The 25,025-nt window shown below is 34.4% G+C and overlaps 2 protein-coding genes and 1 long non-coding RNA gene across 4 annotated transcripts; 2 read left to right on the plus strand and 1 right to left on the minus strand.

Moving 5' to 3' along the window:
- Positions 1-1,586: 1,586 nt before the first annotated feature.
- LOC113229888 (microspherule protein 1) lies at positions 1,587-21,927 on the minus strand. 2 transcript variants are annotated; one of them, XM_026463578.1, is made up of 8 exons: positions 21,703-21,927; positions 21,293-21,617; positions 20,303-20,521; positions 19,500-19,656; positions 18,288-18,399; positions 14,308-14,461; positions 1,870-2,085; positions 1,587-1,724 (listed from the first exon to the last, which is right to left on the minus strand). In XM_026463578.1, exons 1-8 carry the CDS (start codon positions 21,804-21,806, stop codon positions 1,635-1,637), a joined length of 1,377 nt encoding a protein of 458 aa, XP_026319363.1. In that variant the 5' UTR covers positions 21,807-21,927; the 3' UTR covers positions 1,587-1,634. The 2 variants fall into 2 exon arrangements, with proteins under 2 accessions (XP_026319363.1, XP_026319362.1); XM_026463577.1 differs by having other exon boundaries at positions 19,494-19,656.
- LOC113229892 lies at positions 2,704-4,791 on the plus strand. Its single transcript, XR_003310447.1, has 3 exons — positions 2,704-3,178; positions 3,343-3,421; positions 4,565-4,791. It is a non-coding gene; the product is annotated as an uncharacterized LOC113229892 (long non-coding RNA).
- Positions 21,928-22,469: 542 nt separating the features above from the next.
- On the plus strand, positions 22,470-23,047 carry LOC113229891 (39S ribosomal protein L42, mitochondrial). The gene has a single exon (XM_026463580.1). The coding sequence runs from the start codon at positions 22,470-22,472 to the stop codon at positions 22,812-22,814; it is 345 nt and encodes a 114-aa protein (XP_026319365.1). The 3' UTR covers positions 22,815-23,047.
- The last annotated feature ends 1,978 nt before the right edge of the window (positions 23,048-25,025 follow it).

The raw sequence follows: 25,025 nt of genomic DNA on the forward strand, positions 1-25,025 counted from the left end.
AAATAATCCCAACCTCAATACTCAAAAATATTAAATACATATTATTCAATTTACTCACATGCCCTAATGCTACATAATATACGCTTTCTGTGTTTGATTGCCTTGTGTGTATGTGCAATGTATAATAAGGTGTGATCAACATATTGATGGGATATGATATTAACTTGCTATGGAGATCTTTTCCTGTTAACGTCAGGGGTACTTGTCATATATAAATAGGTACCTAAGAACTCCCATCACGCCTTATTTTCATTTTATTTCAAGCTGAAATTGATTTGTAAAAATATACGAACATAAGTGTTTTGCAAGTAGACTTCGGCTGCTGTTGTTAATAAGATTGAAATATACTGAGTGCCTCGGGTATTTTTTACAATGTTTTGCGTAAAATCACGCCTTGAATTAAAATGTTATTATTATTGTGCATGTCGTATAATATAGTGCCTTTGTAATGAGCTGATATTAAACTGTGTATTAAGTCCTTCGATCCGATTTTTGGAGACTAGTATACTTTACTGATCTCATATCTTACAAAATGGCATGCGCCATTTCATATTTGCATGTTTGTGCCTAAACCAAGTTTACCAAGTTATATGTATATATGTAACACTATTTTTATATTATGTACAGGGTGTTAAAATATACCAAATAATGTGCTTTTAAATCCTATAAGTTTTAGCAAGTGTTACCTTTTAGCAGAGAAAATTAAGTTTATGAAATATAATAATTTAATAATAATCATTGATGTTTTGAATGTTGAGTGTTTTATTGAACAATGTTTATTTATTATACATTTTATGTATATGTGAAGGCTATTTTAAAGTTTAAGGATACATAGTATTTATTGTATTTTACCCTGTACGGGTAATTAATAAATGTACAAAAATAAAAGTAAAATTTTTTGAAGGGTGTTTAGTGTACTAGTAGTTAATTTTGTGATTTACTTGCCGTAAATCAACGTACCATATCCAAATTAATTCAATGTGCATTCTTAAAAACAATGGTGTTGGAACTCTTTAGACCAAAGAAAATTGCCCAATTTTGATTATTTGCGAATTATTTTAGATACGGTTCGTTAAGTGCAACCTGTTATGTATAATATTTGACTGTAATTCACCTGTAAATATGCTCCTACCCTTTTTTGAAAGTTATTGATTTATAAATGTATGTTTGTTATGCACTATTGAGTGGTTTTCGATTTATTTTCCTGCACGTTGTTGGCCATTGTTGAATTTTGTGATTATTTACTATTAAATGTTTAATGAGGTTAAAGCACTATGAAATAATAAGGGTTATGGATTTATTAAATAAGTTATAATTAATTACAGTTCGTTTCGTCGTTTAATGTTAACATATCTTTTCGTCAGTAACCGCAGGTGATAGTGTTTCGTGATAGACGTAATATCTAGTAATGTCACACACTTGCTCTGAAATGAATTGCTACGCTGAGTGGAATGTTACGATAATAGAAAACGCTGTGTTAGTGCAATCAGACTATTGTTAATGGCATATTCTGTTTTTGAATGTACCTAGTTTTGAGAATTGTTTTAAATTGACCAAATAAATGTGTTCTAAATAAGAATGCTGTTTTTGTTACACAAATGTATTTATTTCTCTTTCCAAATTATTCGTTTCTTTTAAACCGGAATAGTCACTTTTACAGCTTCTTGCCGAATGGCACTTATCAAGTCTTGGTTAATAAGGAACACGAAACGTAGACCGGCAATCTGTGGACAAACACAATAATTAGTTAAAATGGCAAATGTGTCATTGATTGGAACAGATTGGCGTTTGTATTCATAAGCCCTATGGAAGTCTAGGTAACATACGAGACGCGTAGGTAAGTTATGAAAAAAGGGATGACAATAGTACCTCAATGACACTATTGTGGTTGAGCTTGACCTTGTTGCCTTGCAGCACAGGTCGACCGTCGACGAATATCGGCCGCTTCCCTTCCGAGGACATAAAGAAGTCCCCGGTGTTCCGCAGACGGATCGTAGCCTGCTTCCTGGACACTTTGACGGCGGGACCTTCCAGGCTCAGGTCCACATCGATTGTGTGGTCGCGCGTACTACGACCAACAGCGATCTGACAACAAAATAATAAATGAAGATAACCAAATTGTCAATCCGCACTCAATAATAATGTATACTATATATACACTTAATAATAAGCTACGTTTTAGTGAAACTGGAGCCGCAACGCAATATCAAAATTCGAGTATGCAGTAAAGAAGTACTTGTACAATATATAGGCACGTATGCGCTGTTTTGAAGCCGTTGTCGTAAAAATGTGGCGAGAAATAGCGATTGAAAAATCTTAACGTTCGTCACCACGCCCGGTATTGAACTAATTACTATAGCGGCTCGTGTGCACAGCTGTTAATTGATACGCCTTATTAATACAGACTGCTAAAAAAACAAATAAGCTGCTCAACCTTGCATGGACACTCCTACAAGGTCAGAGAAAGACGATAACTGTTGATGAAAGACGCGGCCGTAAAAGTTCACGTTTCGGCCATAAAGTCAGTACTAACTGGTAACAAAACCGTACCAGTGTAGTGGGTAACTGCATTATCAATGCTGCGCTGATTGCAAATCGAATCCTGAAGGACTGGAATACATGCCAAGTGAATAACTAACCATCCGTAGAGTTTGCGTAAAATTGGTATTTAACGAGAACGTACCCTGCAATTAAACCACTATTGAAATCGGAAACGCATTAATGTAGCCTGTTATGGTCGAATGGTTTTGATTGTTATCGTATTTTACATTAATAACTTAGTACCTACGAGTCATGTGTAGGTACCGACAACACTCTCAAATAGAATTGAGCAGTTGTTTTGTGGGTACTTTAGTTGACAATTAAAATATTGTTGCTTTTATTTCTATCTCTCTCTCCTGGAGAAGCGTGTTTAATCAATAGGTACCTAAAATATTTTTGACGGACAATAGTACCAAATGTAATTTCAAAATCTTTTTGTTAACCATACCAGTACAATCGCTCATTATTACTGTGGTGAAACAAACCAGATATATTTGTTGACACGTTAATTCATTAGATAACGTTATCAGTTGGCGCTGAAGTACACAACTCAACTATGACTACGGAAAGCGAACCGTCCAGTTCCTACATAGTGGTTAAATGCATACATTACATTTTCATTTTTGATCTCAAAGAGGTAAGCGTGATTTGAAAAACAAATATTAAGTAGGGCATTAGAAATACAATCCTCAAATACAATAATTTAAAAATAATTTCAATCGGGAATTTAATCTTTTTGATAAGCAAATATTTTAAGGTAGAATATTTTATTTGCACAATCTAAAAATATAATCATTTTAGTCGACGTCACTCGGAGAGTTGGTTTCTTTGGTCGAGTTTCGGAGGAAAACTTTGCGAGGTCACAAAACGCTAGTGCTCGGTGAGAATCCATTTTTGTTGCATTTACGAATACAATGTTCCTGTTCAGCTGTTTTTAAAACACGACTTTTTTGTCATAACATAAGTATATAATGCTCAGTCGAGAATTTATATATACCTACCATATAGTCTTAAAATAGTATAAATAAATATTATTGTAAAAGAAATTTGTCAAATAAATAGAGTTCATTACGTTATTCGCAAAATGAAGTTGATCAATCACTTTAATAATAGTAGGTAGAATTATTGATTAAATAAAATTTATCAAAACGTTCTAAACGTGTTGTTACCAATTATAAAGTACTAATTATTATGATAAGTATTGTTAATTAATACCTACAAAACGACTAAAACCCGAAAGCGTAAAAAACAAAGCGAGCTATTCATTAGAGAATCGAACTACGAATAAGTACCACAAAAAAGTTACGTAACTACAACACACGTAGGAAATGCGTAAGTAACGTTTAATTATGTACAATTATTCAATTAAAACATCCTTAACATATACATGTACGTTCGTACTAAAAATAAGTAGGGTCAGTAGCATCCAGTTTTCAAGTACATTTCGTCGAGTTCGTCTACTTAGGGAGTACAAATACTACTATTTATAATGGCTTATAACGTTGATTAAATATGAACAGTGCGCTTTTATTAGTATTTTAGATAATGTACCTAAACGAAAACTTTAATTATGTACACGATTTTATTATATTATTCAATTTGTAATTTATGAATACATACTTTTGAATAAAAAATCAAAGTAAATAAATACAATATCAAAGACGGGTAACACTCAGGTTAGTTTTCTCTATCTAATTTCGGTGGCAATTTTTACTATTTAAATATAATAATTCTTCAATAAAATAATAAATAAAATAATACTTCATGATAATATTCTTAATTTAATATTCGAGTGTAACCTGAAATATTATTTAATATTTAACGATACTACCCCCGAAATCAGGTAGAGAAAACTAACCTGAAAATTACCCAGATCATTTTTTAATACGGCAATGTTTTTGATACACAAAGGTCGTACGACTGTATTCACTTTTAATTATATACGTATAAAATGAAATCATCTAACAATTTCACATTATTTGAACACTACTCAGTAACTCCTCACCTACATGTCGTATTACAGCTCCATCCCGATCACCCTACCACTGTTGGACATAGGGCTCTACGCAGCTGTTCGTCGCCGGAATGTATAGCAATATCGCTATTCGTACCTAGTACTTGCAGTAAGAAAAAAGAATGGTCGCCAAAGCGACAACGACCTATATTCGCGGTCCGTTATTTTAAATCGTTTCACCGTAATACACTTTTATAGTGCATATTTTATTAAGGATTTTTTATATTTTCGTGACATCAAGTGACGGGACGAACAAGTTGTGCGCCTAGTGGTAAGCGATACAATTTTTCAGTAGCAGTAGAGCTCGTTGTGGAAGAGTTGGTTCACGGAAGTACATTACCTATTTCTGCCGCCAAGCAGCAATGTGAGCATTACTGTGTTCCGGTTTTGAACGGTAAGGGTGCTGGTGAAATTACAGGCACATAGAACTTGTCAACTTATATCTCAGGGTGATGGGCGTAGAGGCAGTGCCCCTAAGATCTTTGCTATTTAAAGCTCTGAGCGGCACTGCAAATCTTATGTTATAGGTAGGATGTCGCTTACCACCAGGCGCATGACTTGTTCGTCCCGTTACTTGGTATTATTAGAAGAAAAAAACACGCCAATCCATTACAGTTGCAGTGCCGCTCAGAACTTTAAATCGCAAAGAACTGATGTGCACTGCCACTGCGCCCGTTATCCTGAGACATAAGTTGACCCTGTGGATGTAACATCATCAAATGCATACAGGACATTTTATTAAGTAAAAGATTATAAGAAAAATTTTGCTGAGTTGTTTTGTTTATAATCCATATAGAGTTGTCGATGGCAAAAATTTGCCGTGCGGCACTCACATCATGATGGTAGTCGTTACAAAGCAATCGAATTATACGAGCGGCTTACTGCACGACGCTGCGTTGGATTTGTTTGTTTGCATGTAAAATTTGCTTTATAAATTAAGCACCACGTACTTTGTTCAAGGCGATGAATTAAATTTCTACATTTAGAACAAAAAAGGAACAACAACTTTCAACAAATTCAAATTAGGAAACACGACATATTTGAATAACTAACACACAGGAATACTTTCGACCGAAGTCTTAAAAAGTGATAGTGTCTTGCACAAATGATAAAGTCCAATAAAAAATTTGTAAAGATAAAGTACCTTAATAATTTCGCAATCAGTAGTTTCACGTCATTTGCGATTACGGCAGGCAAAACAACATCCTTATCAAGTCCTTGTGGCAATTAAACTCGAGTTATCAAATTAATGTGCTTACTTTACTGTGTAATAAAGTAGTCGTGGTACGAGTACATGCACGTACTCGGTAGTGTCTTAACTCTCTCAACCTAGTCGCGAATATTCCTGACAATGTCAAATTTTAACAGAGGAAGAACCTACCTTTTAAATATCTGTGATTCGTCTGTTTGACTGCGTATTTAAAAGCTCAGTTCCGTATTTAAGAGCTCAAACTCAGATGAATATTACAATAATGGTATATTATACTTGACGCAATAGCTGGGCATACTGGCATGAGGAAGTATATTATGTTATTTAATAAAATCATCCGGCTAAAATTAAAAATATTACATACAGGAAACTTGAGCTGTTAGCTACCAGATATACAAATCTAAAGGTGTAGGTACACTTCAGAGAGAATTGAAAGTTAACTAGCAAAATGTCGTAATTCGATCGAGTCGTAAGTCGAGTCGATGTTGAATCAATAACTCTGAACTTTGGAAACTCAACATTTCCGACATTGAAGTGCTAATGGTTTACGTATACATATATGAAAAATTAACACTAAAGCCGGTTGTCACGCAGCAATCTGTACTTAAACTGTAACTTGACCGAAAGTGACCGTTATGTCGTACACTGCTTATTTATTCATAGCTGTTTGACATAGTAGACGAAATTAGTAAAGTATCGATAAAATCCGTGACTCCTATTAGTCATTGTATAGTAGACTTTACTCGGGTGTAGGTCTGAATAATCTTGTACTGTGGCCGCTGTTATTCACAATTCTGCATCCTCATTTTGTCCTCGCGAGGTAATTACCCATACATGTTTACAAATTTGCAGAGGGAAAACAACAATGGGTTTTACAGAAACGATAAGGACAAAACAAACGTTCAGCCTGAACCCAGTGAGTGGCAAAATAAAATAAATACACGTCGAGAACAACGCATATCGATAAAAACGCTGATTTCCTTGATTGTGCTGCTTTGAAACATGTATGAAACAATACGATGCTGAGCCACAATCTAACCCGGCGATATTAATCGCGAGGATGTATCGAAGCATGAAATTCAACTGAAATGGACTTTAAAATAATTTTAGTACACCTTGCCGCACAGTTAAATATTTATTTTGTGCTATTGCAACGCGTACTACAATGTTTCAGCGCGTTCGTCTGTACGCACAAATAATCAGATTTTATCTGAAATTCAGTGGTCCGTAAATTTCGTATCAGACAAAACTATAGTAATTTGGACGATAAAACTTTAATCATTTGAAATCTAAATTGATTGTAGGCAATTTCCTCATGATCAAATCTAAGTTGCTGCATATTCTTTACAACTTTTGTTCACTCGAGAACCTACTATTATTGGGGAAATATAAATAAACCAAGCTATAAAAATACCTTTAGCAGTTAATAGTACCTCGGTAATTACAGTATTATCAAACAGTTTCCGATACCACTCATTTCACGGTATTAAAACACTACTCGATTTAATTTACGAAATACATGGAGTTTTATAATTTCTTATCTCCACTCAGCCAACTGAACCTACCGTATAATGTGCCGTTTTTGTTATCAAAAAGCATAAAGGCTTTTCACGCGCGGAATTCGACAATTTTGCATTAAATTAAAAGAAACTTGTTATCTACAAAGAAATAAAATAGTGTAATATTTGTAATACTTTGCGAACACTGTTGATAATGTACGGCGATTTTAACGTTTAAGTCAAATTAAGAAAAAACAAGGTAGCGCTCGCTCCCGCTACTTAAGGTCACTCACATCAAATATATATTGCTAATAAATGTAAATTACATTTGCACACCATGTGAAGTATACGTAAAGTTCTTGATCGCAAATCACTCGGCAACTACAAATAAGTACAGCACTTATTACCTTTGGCAATAAAAAGTACAGCTATGAAGAATGAAACTAAATCGGCAAGTAATAAGAAGCTGAAACATCGCGGATTCACCGGACATTGACCAAGTTCCATTGGTTTCCATTCCATCCTCTGTTGATACCGATGTTTTGAATATCTGCTGCATTGGTAGCGTCAAACAATAGTAGTGTTGTATTGGAATGTTGTGTAAACATACCCGACTTAAACAGTGCTCGATTCTCAAAACAATGACACAATGACTTTACTTGGGATACGTGGAACGAACCAATTCATTTCGGCCAATATAATTCAATGGGGAATATCGGTCTAAACAAATATTGGAATTAGTATAGAATTTTATCATTGTTCTTTCGTTGAGAAGTAATATCGTCAAGAATGCGACAATGATTTTATACAGTAATCAACATGTAAATTATAAAATACAACTAATCATAAAATGCCTAAAACTTGACATCTTGTGTGTACAGAGGTCATAATTATAATGGCGACGACGACGACGTGGTAAACCTTAGATCAAATCAAGAATCTGTGAAAATGTGGAACACATGGATTTCATTGTGACCAAAAGAACAAAAAAAAATGGTTACTCGGATATTGTTGTCTTATGTGTGAACGTCGACTTTTCTGCCAAAAACAATGTCGCGATATGAACAATTGACTCAACCAATGACGAAATTTTAAACATCTGATGATAAGACAGGATTTGTAATGCCTAATTACATTATCGTAAATTACCATGATAAGAATTAATTTTATAATACGTTCAAGAGGAATTATAGAACAGTTTATTGGATTGAGGGCAATCAATATTTTATAGCGATGAAAAGTGGATAGTGAAGAGAAAGTACATTATGTTACTGGTGGCACATTGCCATATGGTCGCAGGCAGGCCGGGGCACAGGGGGGCTTGGGGGTCGCGGAGGGCGGTTGACCGTGTCATTAAGGGTAGGCTTTGTCCTTGACGTGCTAGCCCCTGACACCAATACATTGAATACTTCTCTACCAGTCGATATCGATAAGCATACACAGTACAACAGGTCAGAAGTACATGGTAGCTAAATCAACTGGTGGCATTTAAAAGAACGTTTACCGACACGTGTCGCACAGCATTATGTGTAGCCATGATTATTTCACAATAAAGTAAAACAACAAAATTCCTACTTTATTTCTTTTTTACGTTTCGAATGCAATAAAATGTATAATCGATTCAGTGACGAATGAAGAAATTTAATGCCTATACCTATTGAAAATCTAATTTCAAATTAAAGTTACATCTGAAGGAAGTTATTTTGATTGATTTCTATTTTTTGATTAATTGTGTAAATAAATGATAATTAGCTGCACCGCCGAATTTGGCATCTATTGATCTTACCAATGACTTTCAATGAGAATTATCGATATTTAATTTGTATTTGTCGACACATTTCTCCTCGAAAATGTTTCTAGTTCATTGTAACGACGCACCACTGCTATGACTTAGGGTCGTATTTCAGAACTCTACTCAATGCTCGAGTCAGGATTTGAGCAGACTTGAGTATGATTTCAAGCACTGGAAATACGACCCTAATGGCAAGGACTTGAGTATGATTTTCAGTGCTCACTGCAATACTCAAGTCCTGATTTGAGTATTGAGTAGAGTTCTGGAATACGAGCCTTAGATTGGAATGGACTCAGTTTAAACTTCTGGAGTTATTTTAAAATAATGTAAATAGATTAGATATGATAATCAAAATTACTAAGTTTTGGCCATACAACATAGCCCCGCACTAAGGAGACCCTGTGTCGCACACACATAGACAACCACAAATTACGTCCCTAAGAAAGTATTAGGGGAAAAATAGACTTTGGATGTGCAAGATTATATTATATAGTCGATTTGTTTTAAGAATTTAGCTAAATGTAAACAATCTTGATACATCTTTTTATTGAAACATATACTTTACAAATCAATAGGTATAAAAATAGGCATGGAAATTCAAGTGGAGCTAAGTATTTGTATTTTGTATTTGAAGGTGAGTAAAAATCATTTTATAAATGTGTATTTCATTAAATATATATCTCAAGATTGTTTACATTTTAAGTACCTAAACAAATGGACTATAGTCAATAAGTACCATTAAAAAAGCAATCGAAACGAGAAAGAAATAGAGTCAAGTCGAGTTTTGAAATAATTTTCAATATGTTAGTCTATATCAGTAAATATGGATTTACTTACTAGTTTCTCAATAAAACGATTATTCTTAGGTATTTAAACGAAAGAGCACTTTACATACCGAATTTGATTATTTCCTTAAATCAACACAACCTCCGGCATGGGAAATGGTTAATATTTTAAAATTTAATTTTAAAGGCAATTTTCATGGTTTTTACAATATAATTAATGATAAAACCGTGAAATTGTATATTATAAATAAATAAATATTATACCTAACCGTTTTAAAACTGAAACACGTCTGAAGCAAAAGTAAGTTTACAAATAATTTTAGTTGGAAATTAATAGCTAGTAAGTACTCAGTATTTAGTAGGTACATTACTTAGACATCACTTATAAATATCTCAACTATTTGGACCTGCATAAAATCAACTTAGGACATAAATATGCTTCAACTCAACACATCTAGAGACAAATATGTTTAAGGCAGGTATTTTGATATCAACCAGCTGCGAACTTTCGTACAATTATCCTAAAATAAGTTTTCAGAATATTAAATTTTATTTTATTAAATTTAGCTTTTACATTATCAAAGTCATCCAGTTATTTTGAAAAACCTTTTAAATTGTAATAACATGGCGCTTTAATGTTAGGTACATAATGACGTTAATGTTTACTCAGGAAACAAAGTAAGTATATTATCGTTGGGTTGATCAGTATGACATTATGATGTTATGATGTTATGATTGTACCCGTCGGGTTGGAAGGCTGACATCGTCATGGCGACGACATAACCACAACATTGAGGAACACTGCTTCGAAGATCAGATTGCGTTAGTATTGGGCATTAATGCGATGACACTGTCACTAATATAAAATGATTAATATGAATTCGAAAACAATTTTGTTGTTTGTCATAGGTGAGCAATATTGTGCGTCAGGAGTCAAAATAATCGGTGTATAGATATCCCTATATAGTAGATAATCTTGAAGATTGCATAAGTTTATTTTCGAATTCTTTTTAATGCTAACACATCCAATAATTAAAAGTAAAGCCAAATAATAAAATAAGAATAACATGAAACACGTGTAAATATATCCATATTTAATTTATGACATGTGTCATTTGCGTTGAAACAATAAATGAAATTGGTAGTCAGATCAATCAATAAACAGTATGTTAATTATCTAATTGATTCGAAACCAAATGTAGGCGTTTATATCAATGTGGACTCTGTAGACAATTATCCTAATTAAACCTTGAGATAATTACATGCTTCAAAAAGTATTGAGCATTTTATACTGCACTTTCAACGTACATGTTGGATCAATTTTGTGAATATCATCATCATCAACCCATTTATACGTCCCACTGCTGGGCACGGGTCTCCTCTCAAGCGAGGGTTTAGTACGGATTGGGGACTCACACGTCTTCCTAGAGTTGTGAACCTTCTTAAACGTGCAGGTTTCGTCACGATGTTTTCCTTTACCGAAGAGCTTATGGTAAATTTTTAGATGAAATTTCGCATATAAATCGCGAAACTCGAGAGATGCGAGTCAGAATTCAAACCCAATTGTGAGATTAAATGATTTGATTGTTTGTCATTCTGATATAATATAAAAAGTTTTTTCCATCCTCTAAGCAAAAAGTACATAGTAACGCCATCTATGGGATACTTTGCAAACTGTAACTAAGTTGTCATAATAATTGCGAGAATTAGAAATCACCGTCGTTGTTCTTACAAGGAGCATACATATTACAACATATATATTACGTCAGTATATTATAAATATACAAGAGAAAGCGAAATGTACAATTTAGCCAAAGGTATACCTTTAATTAAGGTATATTTTAGTACCAGTGGAGCTCCTTGTGAAAGAGTTCATCCAAGGAATTACTCCCATCATAACTATTTCTGCTGCCAAGTAGTAATGTGAGCATTACTGCATTCCGGTTTTGAAGGGTAATGGTGCTGGTGAAACAACACGCACATGGGACTTCACCCAAGGTGAAATAGGTAAGGTGGCAGTATTTCCCTAGACGAAATCTTTCCGTATCTCTTTCCAACAAAAAAAGAATCATCGAAATCGGTTCACCAATGGAGCCGAAGTTTCATACATAAAAAAAGTCGAATTGAGAACCTCCTCCTTTTTTTGAAGTCGGTTAAAAATATGCAACTATGCATCATGCATTTTGTGCCGCTAGCACCAGGGCTCGGTCCCCATGTCTCTCTATACAATGCGTGTATGAGCTTTATTTGTGTAAAGGAAGTAAATATTGTTCCAAATACCTATTTTATATATATAAAGCTACAAGTTCTTACTCAATGATAGAAATAGAACGCATACTTCCCGATATGATGGAAAAAAAATATTTATACCGTTGTACGCGAATTTGGCGATAGATAAAAATGTCTTCTAATTCGACTGAAAATGGCTCGGCTTCAATCATAATTTGGGGTAAAAATTTTGTATCCGCCGTTTTGCCATATAGCCGTAATTGTTTATGTAAATGGCTGTTGTAAAAACTTGCTTTGCTCGGACTGAAAATTGGCACAAAAAGAATTCTATGATTGTTTGATAATAATTAGTGGTGAAAATATATTTTCGCAATTTTTAAATATGGGCGCCTTTAAAGATCTATTTAAAATTTTTTTGAAACAAAGTCGTAAGTGCCGAGGTTCGAGGAGGGCGAAGCCCGAAGCGTCTGTACGCCATCGCATGGAGGTAATTTACGGAGGCGTAATGGATTACGAGTACCTACAAGATCTCACAATTGTAAAAATGTAAGGCATACTTCCAAGGCGTTGTTGTCTCAATGTCTCTCTCAACCGTCTCTCTTTTAGATTCCATTTTCCAGTATTTAGTGGGAAAGAATGCCAAACTACTGTCAAATTTCCTGTAGTATAAATACCAAAACAACCATAACCCACAATACTCAGACCAAAACCAACTTAGAAATGTTCGTTTCTTAAATTGGCTCAAATCGGGAATAAACCTCCTCATCAAGCGCTCATAGTACTAACTGCTGTGCCACCGTAGAGCATGAGCACACCCCGTAAACTGAACTCGACCACGCGCCGCAGACCGAGCCCGACCCTGCCGTAGGTGGGGTACAGGGCTCGTTCTTTTATAATCCTTTTAAATCAACCAGCCAATAACGCAATTTTGTATGGGAAATAAATATAATTATGTTTTTGACATTCAACTTTTCACTTTCATAACTTAATGAAAGCAGAGATATGCGAATAAGTTGAAAATTCCACGCCAATGACACAGACCCCGTGTGAAACCACCAACAGTCGAGCGAAGACCTGCCATCTTACCTTACGTGAGAGGTGTTACAGACAAGATCGGAAGAGTCCTCAAGCGCGCATCTATCAAGACCTATTTCAAGCCCCTGAGGAAGATTTCTCAGTTCCTGAGACCCGTGAAATGTAACATCCCTTTACAGGATGCAGGAGTTTACAAGCTTGACAGTGAGTGCGGTCTCTCTTATATTGGACAAACAAAGCGAAGTATTTGTACCCGCGTCAAAGAACATATAGCTGATGTCAAACACCGTCGCGTAAACAAGTCTGCAGTCTGCGAGCATGTCATGGATAAACCTACACATTCAATGAAGTTTGACAAACCCCAGGTCCTTGCAAAAGAAGTCCGTTATCTACCCAATATGCTGCGAGAGGCCATTGAAAATAAAAAACATCCTAATTTCAACAGGGAAGATGGTTTCTCCGTACCACCAGTTTGGGATCCAGTATTTCCTCTAATGAAAAATCCCAAACAGACATAAGACTGCAGTACTAATTAATATGTTTTAGTTTATTCTAATTTCTATTAATAATTAATAATAAATTGAACTTAATAAAAATTCATTCAATAAAATAATTTGTAAAACTTAATATAGCGTAAAGTGGGATGTTTTCTTTGTAAAATTTAAAATAAGGTATTTAATTAATAACTATTGTAACTATAGTGAAAAATAGGGTGGTTTGCATCAATATTAGACATAACTGGTTGAAGACTGTACCACCTCAGTCAACCGTGACCATGGGACCTGTAAAGGGCCCGAAACGTCGGTTTGTTTGAAAAAACAAATATACGCGATTTAAATCCGGAAAAATAGTTTCATTTCCTAAAACTGTTGTTTATAAAAAGACTTGATGGTATTTAAGACAGTTTCCCTGTATCTGGTATACTTTCAGATTTCCTTACAAAGTCTCAGTTACAATTAATCATAGTCTCAGTACACAGTACTAAAAAACCGACCTCAAAAGTCATTCATACTCTAGTTTGCCACCCTTAGAGGTAGAATATTATCTTCAAATTTAAATGAGACCACTACTGAGATACCCTCTTTTCAATAAAAAAGAATCGTCAAAATCGGTTCACAAATTGCCGGAGTTACCGCGTAAGAACCTCCTCCTTTTTTGAAATCGGTTAAAAACAAACTGTACATTACGTAAACCTATCTCACCTCTCTAGACCGCATGAGATATCGTACTAGTCGTCCACGCAGTACAGCAAGAGTGTTCTTGTCTAATTCTACGTTACCGCCAGCCACAGACTGCACCAACACTTGCCATCGCGATAGAGAATTTTCAAGTAAGCGGATGTCTTTTTTCTCTATCCTGGAAGAGAAGTTATATTGCATGACAGGAATCATTACGTAGTTTTATGTATCATAAGGATTAGTAGTACATAGAAAATTCTGCCCAGGGGCATAACTCCCCTAAGATTAGAGACTGCTAATCTCCATACCGTAACTCTGAAATAGGTCAAAATCCCGCCTTATATCCAGATGGCGCTGATAGCCCGGAAGTAGATTACATTAAGTAAATGACCTTGGATATCATTTAATTCCCCTTTAATACGAAATACAAGTAGCCAGTTTTTTCCTTGTATTATTATTGAAATATTGACCATGAGCATAAATTATTTTCTAAACTTTGACAAATATGCGTATCAAGAGATGGCATCAAAGTAATTTATAAATGACCATTCGCTAATATGAGTAGAGGCGCTAATTCTAAATAAAAGAAAAGAATAGCCGGCACTAATAATAAAAATCTGTGAAATAAGCGCTATCTAATTGATTTGTTTGTAATCACTAGAATCACTAGAAATCGCTTTGATAAAATGTAGCTCATCAATGTAAAACAACCAAAATAGCTAATTGATACTCGTCGGGACATCTAGTATACCAATAAGTCCTAAATATCCGACTACGCCGTCTTGTATCGCGATTAGCAGTCCTCTTGATTTATTGGTCCATTACATTAAACAACATCACATACGTTGCTCTGGGGGCCTAATACAACCTAATAAAACAATATTACTTTAATCTTACATTGAATTTTCGTACCATGACGCGCTTAAAATAAGCTTATTATAATGTTAAAACTATGATGTTTCGTTGGCAGCTTTGTGACTATACATTCACTCAGTTCGTACTACGACGCATGTTTATCATTAAAGTAATATTGTTCTTATATCAAATTTTGCAATCTTATGGTAGTATTCCGGAAATCTACTCAATGCTCAAGTCAGGACTCGAGTATGATTTAAAGCACTAGAAATCATACTCAAGTCCTTGCCATTAGGGTCGTATTTCCAGAGCTTGAAATCATACTCAAGTCCTGACTTGAGCATTGAGTAGAGTTCTTAAATACGACCCTAAAATAGTTACTCGGACGCAGTGGAAACAATATTATCCAATTATTATTTATTATTTTCGAATTTATTGTCTAAATATTGATTCAAAGTGAAGTTGAACTTATTTATTTACATAAATCTCTTCAATATTTTGTTTATTTTTTTTAAATAATAGTACATAGGAAATCATTTCTCGTTAAATAAAAATACGCGATGTTTATTTCGTAAAATTATGACAGCGACATCCTTAAGCTCCTTGGCGACATTAACAGTTGACACTAGACTAAAATTCCGAATTCACAACGTGACTATCAAAACTCAAGGTCGTATTCCAGAACTCTACTCAATGCTCAAGTCAGGACTTGAGTATGATTTCAAGCGGAGTTTTTATTCCAGAACATTACAATCTGTAATCGGAGTTCACCTGAGTAATGTCAGAGGAAGTGGCAGCTTGCGTCTTAATTTTAGAACAATGCTTGAGATTCGTTTCAGTTTTACTGTTTCTTAAACGGTATGCAACTGTAAAATCTTGTCTTGAGTATTGTCAAAATCTGTATTTACTTGAGTGAGGTCCTGGTTGCGCTTGAGTACATAATAATCGGCGAAAAAATTACAAGACTACGATGAAACCATTTAAGAATTTTGATCTTTATCAAAATATATCAATCATGAATAACCCAATTGCTTCAGATGTTGAAAGACCTACAAGATCCGTACGACATGGAAGATTTGGTAAAAAAATCATTTAACCTATCATAGCAGATGAGTGAAATCAGACAACCATGGTTACCCAATCGCACCTGAGATACAGATTCTGGTTTGCTTACGTTTGTATGTACTGGATCATTAAAGTTAACGATTTTTTTATGGGGAACTGTAGGTATATGATTTTATTACAATATGATTCCGGAGTATATGTTAAGATTATCATTTCCTAAGTATAAAACTTACATTCAAAGTAACTTATAAAATGGCGTTTTCAAGTGTAATATTTTGCCAATGGACTTTGACCAACTAGAATGTTATAATTTAAACTTCTAAGTTAAAATCTAGGTAGTTTCAATAATACAAGCTTTGTTTTGTTGATAGGCAGATAGATAACAACTTATCTTAAACACTGCATTCGTTTAAAAATTTCCAATAGTAATATCATAGGAATTTACGAATTATATCGATCATCGCCGCCAGTGTAAGTCTTTCATATCCCTTTCGATCAGCGAATAAATAATTTTCATTTCCAATAGTAAATTTCAGCGTAACGTATTTGATTTTGACAATGTTAAAATTCTTCCTATAATGAAAGGCAAAGAGAACTGAGGCGATACAATCAAGTATTAATAGACACATACGAATGAATGAACGAAAATCGCATAGAACCATGGATAATCCCAACTCAAACTTAAGTGAAAACTTGAGTGTAGTTCAGCTGAGTACAGCACTGAATAGTATTCAAGAATAAACGAAATGCTTAAGACTTGAATCAATGCTTAAGCAATGCTTCATTGATTGATGATCACGGCGATACTTGAGTCACGTTCTGGAATACGACTCTGAGTTTGTTTTCCTATTTTTTTATGAAAATGCGAAAAAATAATTGAAAACAACATAATTTTAATAGATTTTATTATTACATACTTTTCTTTTTTTAAACAGTTAAAATTCTCTGAATGTAAATAACGTTAAGTACTTAAACATTATACTACGATAAGACGACTCGGAACATCAAAAAAGAAAGGGATGGCATAATGGAGTTCATATAGCGTTATTACTTTTGTAATTTTAGTAAGGAATAGACAATATTGGGAAATCATTCGTTCTTTCACTCACTTTAGCAGTAATACATTACTTGGTTGACAGGTTTGTCATATCAATATCAATATCGTAATAAGCTTACTTTAAGCTTACATTGAAATAAGATTGTTTTAGGAAAGGTTATGGTAGGCCCCCTGATCCCAAAGTAAGTAACTAAAGCAAGTAAATGGAAATCGGAAATAACGACGGTACCACAACCACTCTGATCCGAGACAATACGGAAAATTTAGTGTTTCTACATTAACCCCGCCGGGGATCGAACCCGGGCCCTCAGAGATGGCGGACACCATGAAAACCGGTGTGCAAGCCAGTCGACCGATGACGGTGGTCATAAACTATAGTATTGGTTTGGTACTTAATTATTTTAGACACTTGCAAAGAACATAAAAAGTTATTAGTAAGGCAATGCTGCAATGGATGTAAAAGGGGCCAATTCATTGTAGTCAAGCTAGTGGCTGAGATCGGTATTGGGAATCTATGAAAGGAATTAGTAATAAAAGTTGATGTAATGCTTATAAAAGAGTGCTGCTGTATGGCTGTACCAAGAATTATCTTTTGACAAATTTGTGGCGGCTTTAAACTAAAAGTTCAATATTGTGATAAAGAAACATATTTCAAAATATTCCAAGAGAAAATAAAACCTATTATTAGTACAAATTATTGGGATTTTTTTTAATAATAATGCTCACAATCAACATAGCCCCGCACTAGGGAAACCCTGTGTCGCGGGTGCCATGGACATACACATAGACAACCACAAATTACACCCAAACTCACGAGAGAATTAAATGTAGGCCATATATATTTCTCCTGGTCCGGGAATCGAACCCGGGGACCTCTGTGTGGCAGTCCGGCATGGTAACCGTTCAGCCACGGAGGCAGTTATCAGTGTCTCGATGTTTAGTGTATTACCATAAACAACACATTGTGTATTCACATCAATGGTTGTTACTGCTCCTAATATGTATAAATAGTATATTGCAAATATACCTGTCAGCCAAATGCATTTCCACATCAATGCCATCTTCTTTAAAGTCTGGAAGTTCAGAGTCATTGATTGTTTCTTCTGCGTCAGAGAACGTCAGAACATTTTCTGTTTGTCCTGTAATAATAAAAAAGTAGTAAATAAGACAAGCATATTGTATCAATTTTCATATTATCTTAAATTATATCATTAAATTTGTTATTTTGCAACTTTACATTATGAACTAAAAGATTGATCCGATGTAAATGTAACAAGCGGCATGTGAATCCTGTTAGCTAATTGTGACAACAAATTTACACACATGAGTGAATTAACACATAATTGCGTTGTGCATACATTTATCTGTTTTTCTTTTTTGTTATTTGGATGAATATTTGTTATAAAATACTTGAATAAAAAAAACTGGTTATGGACACTACACTACAGGAATGGCTTTGTACCTAAGTGTTGTAAAGCAAAGTGAGTTAAAGTATACAATAGTTTGCCTGATACACTAAAATAACATCCATCAATTAAGTTTTATATTTAATTCTCTAGGCATTGGTTAAAAGCAAAAACATATCACAGCATAAATGAAATATTTCAACAAGTTTTAGGGTCGTATTCCAAAACTCTACTCAATACTCAAGTCCTGATTTGAGTATTGCAGTGAGCAATGAAAATCATACTCAAGTCCTTGCCATTAGGGTCGGATTTTCAGTGCTTGAAATCATACTCAAGTCCGCTCAAATCCTGACTTGAGCATTGGGTACAGTTCTGGAATACGACCCTTAGATTAAAATTATACGAAAAGGTTTCATGTTACATGATGTAATGTAAAAGTTAGTTATGTGTGAGGAAGTTTATATTTACAACATAAACTAATGTAAATTAAGTTTGGAGCACAACTTTTTCATTTTGACATATTTTTATTAAGCATGTTGTATTAAACATGCTGTATACAGCATGTTGCATGTCTTCCTATTTGTGTTGTAAGAAATGGCTAAATATGTGAAATAGTATTCAGTTTTTTTTTAAATTGGTACCTACATATCACATTTAAAGCAATAAATGAGTTCGAATTTGATTGAATTTTATTTATTTGAAAATCAATAAATCAAGTAACCATTAGACTTAGGAATCAGTTTGAACAATGATTTTTGCGAAAATAACAACAACATGTATAGCAGCTACAAAATTTTGAAATATAACCAAATCTGCAATTTTATTACCTGTACCTTTAGGCAGGGGCTGGACAGTCTGGTCAGGTAAAAGTTGGTACTGTTTCAACAATTGCCAATGAGCCATCAAAGACTTAGCCGTGCGTGATGAGTAGAAGACATGTGGGTTCTGCTCTAATAGCTCTTGAAATTTCTCTGGGGCTGGGTGCGATGTCTGCAATGATAAGATATATGACGTGAAAAAATGGTTAGAAAATAAATTCTGATAATAATAATAATAAATAATCATTTATGTCTCCACAAACAGTGCATGTAAAAGTAACTGCTTTACATAATATGAAAAGTACAAATAATAGTTAATGTTTCATTCATAATTTTGTGTGTCTGAATATTGGATATGTTAATTATGAATAATAATAATAATAATAATAATAATAATAATAATAATAACGCACACACTCAACATAGCCCCGCACTAGGGAAACCCTGTGTCGCGGGTGCCATGGACACACATAGACAACCACAAATTACACCCAAACTCACGAGAGAAATAAATGTAGGCCATACAAATATTTCTCCCGGCCCGGGAATCGAACCTGGGACCTCTGCGTGGCAGTCCGGCAAGGTAACCGTTTGGCCACAGAGGCAGTAAATAATAATAACACACGCACTCAACATACCCCGGACAAGGGAAACCCTGTGCCACAGGTGCAATGGACACCCACATAGACAACCACAAATTACACCCAAACTCAATATTTATAATGTATATTATAAGCAATAATTATAATTTTGTATATTACATAAATCAGTACATGTAACTTTGTTCATATATTAAAATAATAATACTAAACACATACACTAGTAAAAGTTCCTAATAATTGTTCTTCAGCTGTTGAATACAAAGCTTGTTGTTGAACTGCAGCCACTAAATCTGGATGAAGATTACGCATCGCTGCAATGGCCACCCGGGATATATCAGGATTGTACAGCAGTGCATACCAACGAGATTGCAGCTCACCTATTGTGAACCGGCATGAGAATTTGACACCTCGATGAACAATTCTGAGATCATTAGTCTGAAATCATAGAAATTTAAAATAAAATTTAATAGCAATAGAGCTTCTTGTGAAAGTTAATCTAGTGAAGTACTGCCACTATACCTATTTCTGTCATCGTCAAGCAGTAATGTGAGCATTATAACATGCTGATTTTCAAAGTTTGAAGTGCTGGTGAAATTACAGGAACATAAGACTTGACAATTTTAGGTCTCAGGGGGCAGTGGCAATGCCCTCATTTTTGACATTTAAAGCTCTGAGTGGCATTGCAAATGCATGGGTAGGCATGTCACATACCACCAGGCCCACAACTTGTTGGTCACATCACTAGATCAAACTGTGGACCAGCACAAACTGGCAAACGTCAAGGCAGAGGACATTAAATATTATCAATGTATATTTTATGCTATTACAATTGAAATATGGTATAAATCAATGCTCCGAGATGTAGAGTAAAATGCCTCACGATGCTCGGAGATCAGTTTCAGAGCATTGCAATTTATAACTTATTCTAATTGAAATAGCATAAATTATATACAGTAATTATATAATTGGCAAAATAATATATTTATAATATATATAATATATGTGCTATACATTCCGGTCCACTGGTTAGAGCTGGCTCTTGGTGGACATTTCCATTAAAAATAGTCTTTGCTTTATTTCATTTCAAAGATCCCTAGATACACATGTATTCTGGGTGGTATTGTTACATATTTACTCTTATATTTTATATGGGTATAAAGGTGATGGACATGCTTATTTATTTACAGTTTACAAAAGCAAGCATACCTGTTGTACTCCCAGTATCAAAGCAAGATCATCCGTAGGCTTCCATCTCCCCAAGTCTTTAGTAGACAAATGACTAAGCTGCCCCTTGCGGCGTGACTTTCGCCCTAAACTACCTCCGACAGACAGCTTACTAGACCGGCGGCGCTCTTGTGACGGTACTACTGGAGTCGAAGGAGCACTAGAAACGACTGGAAATTCCGGCAATTGTGTAGTATATGATAATGTTCTCATTCGTTTGTCACCCTTGCCCATGGATGCGCCCGGCAACCCACTATATTCTACAAGTTCGTCATCAAAACGTCGCCGCTTTATTGATCTTGACGAACTAAGAAATGTAAAAACACACTTATAAGTGGGATTATAAAATAATTAATAGTACATTGATTATCAGTAATTTAGTGAAAATATACCTTCGTCTTTTAGTATGGTCTTGGAGGCTATCGAAAGGCGAAACTACAGCTCCTGGATATTCATTACTGTCAGAGGCATTAGAGGGAGTTGCTGGAAAGTCCATTTTATCGAAGCAACGCAATATTTAGTAATTTTTTGCATAACAACAAAATTACACATTCTATTGACAAAGACAGCCATGGATTAGTACTTTAGTAGTTTGTGGCCATGGAATGGACCACAGACTCACAGACTACCTAGTGAACTCGTGAAGTTTATGAACTACGTAGAATACACAAACCACTATTAGTGCGACAATACGCGTCCGTTTTTTCCATCCGATAGTCTGATGCGACGAACGTCCGAGTCGGAAAGAAGCGTCCGATTTTATTACCGATCCGATTGTCTGAAGGTGCGCTCTTTACACTTTTGCGGGCAGACGAAATACACGTCCGATTCTTCCCGCCCGATTTGCAGCGTTGCCAATGCAAATTATTCAAAATCCCCAAAAATCACGGTTATAAATTTGGGGAGAGCATAGGTCATGAAAACATAATGTTGTAGAACCACAATGAAAAATATTTAATGAGGGTCGATAATTAAACGAAGACATGGCTCAAAGTACTTATATTCAAGCCAAACTCTTAATAAAAAAAATCTATGCTAGAGAAATAAAAAAACATGAAATCATATATTATTTGATATTATGTCAAAAAGTACAAAACGAAACGAATTTTGAGGTTATCTTTGCAAATGAGTAATTTTATTTTATTTGTTTGATGAAAACATGACACAGCTAATGTGCAGAGTATCATTTAGACCGCGAGGATTTATTGTCAGATGTTTTAATAAGATTGTGATGACAGACGATGGATCTACAATAGTTGCTCTTCATCGAGACGAGGAATTTCCCTATGAGCATTCGAGGCCTCTACCGGACGAAATAAAAAAAGATGATTCAGTTTTGAAAATGACTGATTACCAAGAAGTGAAGCGTGTGTTCAAAAGTTTGCCCGCAGAGATGGCACGAAAACAACTTGCAAGTCTCACACTGACTACTGAACATAAATGGTTCCCAAGAGCAAGAGACAAAAAAGCTAAAAAGAATGAAATGAATAGGCCCTATTTGTAAATTAGTTTTTTTGCATTGTTACGTAGTTTAATATATTATAGCTTTATAGTTAATAAGAATTTTTTTGTTTACATATAAATTTAACTATGAAATAACCTTAAATAATTATTTCACTATGCATAATTCAAGATTTGATCCTTTATTTTAGTATGAGTATTATACTGTTGGCAGGCCATTGTACTGATCCTACACTCTACATCACAAGGTCCAGCTGATGAATTGAATTAATTGCCTTTTACTTTTTTCATGAAGGCTCTTCCTTGTTCTATAGTATCCTGGTTGAGTAAGTGGGCTTTGATTCTTTATCAAAAAATAAAAAACAATTGTATCCTAATAAATAACTTTATTCTCAGAAAAATATAATTATCCATTGATACAGTATATTTCATAATCTTACAATCTAATAAATAAATGATATTGGTAAACATTGCATTGCATTTGTTACTGGAATTATACCTTTTCTACATCGATTTTTAACATATTTGTTTTTTACTTTTATCTGCCTGTAAAGCAACTTTCAAGTCTCACACTAACTATTGACCATAGACGGTTCCAATTCCGGTTCGGATCAAGAAACAAAAAAATTCAGGAAAATTAAATGAATAGGCCCATTTGTAAATTAGTTCTCGCATTGTAACATAGTTTGCCAAGTGTGTGTACGGGTCTGGTGAATGCGCCTGTTACGAAAGACTCGCAAACTGCACACGTGCGTTACGTTGTGCGATCGGTTCGCCCACCGTTCGAGCGCCACATACATTAATAATATGTATTTAACTACACGCATTCAACACGCGCGCAGCGCACATGCAGCTCATTCGCGGCGAATTCGTCAGATCTGTACACACTGTAAAGTTTATTTATATAGTTACTTAGTACGAGGGTTAGGATACCTTTATTAATTCTTTTAAGACTATAAAAATACCTAAGTATGGTACAGTATCAATAAAATACCCATTAAAACTATTAACGTTGTTTTTAAATTACAATATCTTACCGCTTTATAAACACTACAATGCTCACCATACCTTCAGAAAAATATGCAATATATAATCAATTTCACCAAAGTTTTAGACCCTTGTGAGGTTTATTTTACTAGCTTGGCTATTTATAAATAAGGCAAAATAAAATGTACTATTATTTGCGTCTAGTCTATCCCAGCTGCATCTACGAATATAATATAATAAAAGTTACATTTTTTAACAATACATTAGATACTTACTTAACGATTCAAATATATTATAATACTTAAAATATGTTATTAGAGTGAATAACATAAGGATTTAATTTTTTAATCATATCACAATCTTTGACTTGCTTTGGTACATACCTTTTATGATCTACATATACACTTGCAAATATAGTTTGATCACATTTACCAAAAATAAAGTGTAGATTCAGCTATTACAACATATGGTCAAATTAATAAAAGTTACTACTACACTGGATAAAGATAATTGAATATAAAATAAAACAAATGTCAATAAAGTAGCTCCTGTCCTCTCGATTTATTTATTACCTGTATAAAAGATTTGATTCAAAATAGACATTTAAAGGTGGCCCACATGTGCAGCCAAATGTCACAGTCATTCGTGTTGGCAACTGGTGCTAGCTCACACAATGCGTGCTCACAAACTGTGACACTGCCCGAGGCAATGACACATATGCTACTCTATAATATCACTATTAGAACTTGCCAGTCTTGAAGAAACATCTTAACAACATAGAAAATGAAACTATTTTTTTCCAGGTATTAATATAGTTGTTTTTTTAAACAAATAAACGTTTCGGGCTTTTTACACGTCTCATGGTCACAGCTGAGTGACAGTCAGTATACGCGATTTAGTCCGGAAAACAATGTTTTATTTCCTATGTGTAACAATCGCGAAAACCTAAGAACTCTATATCTTAACAACATCCACGATTTTACATAACAAACAAATCCATGATTATACATATAATATACTTACAACAGCTTTAAAACGATAACGCCGTCTCACATTCTATAAGGCTAGAGAATTGTACTATAGTTTAACATAGTTGCCCCATAAACGAAGAAGCCGAAATATCTTAAATACTGGACTTAGTAACTTCGTTCAAAATTCTACATCTAAGTTTTATAATTTGTATAAAAATAACAGCTGGTTTGTCCTTTGATACGAAAACAAAATGGCACTCGAGAACATACATTGGACTTAGAAGTGTACAAAATAT

The sequence above is a fragment of the Hyposmocoma kahamanoa genome, unplaced genomic scaffold, assembly GCF_003589595.1.
Source record: "Hyposmocoma kahamanoa isolate Upper Pololo Valley unplaced genomic scaffold, ASM358959v1 63, whole genome shotgun sequence".
Lineage (NCBI taxonomy): Eukaryota > Metazoa > Arthropoda > Insecta > Lepidoptera > Cosmopterigidae > Hyposmocoma > Hyposmocoma kahamanoa.

Bases quoted from the DNA above. Each gene is read 5' to 3' on its own strand.
- LOC113229888 (XM_026463577.1), bottom strand. From the start codon at position 21,806: ATGGACTTTCCAGCAACTCCCTCTAATGCCTCTGACAGTAATGAATAT. The intron at 20,522-21,292 runs GTATGCTTGCTT...CTATGATTTCAG, and splicing joins TGATACTGGGAGTACAACAG to ACTAATGATCTCAGAATTGT. The intron at 18,400-19,493 runs GTAATAAAATTG...TTATTATTACAG, and splicing joins GCCCCTGCCTAAAGGTACAG to GACAAACAGAAAATGTTCTG.
- LOC113229891 (XM_026463580.1), top strand. From the start codon at position 22,470: ATGACACAGCTAATGTGCAGAGTATCATTTAGACCGCGAGGATTTATT.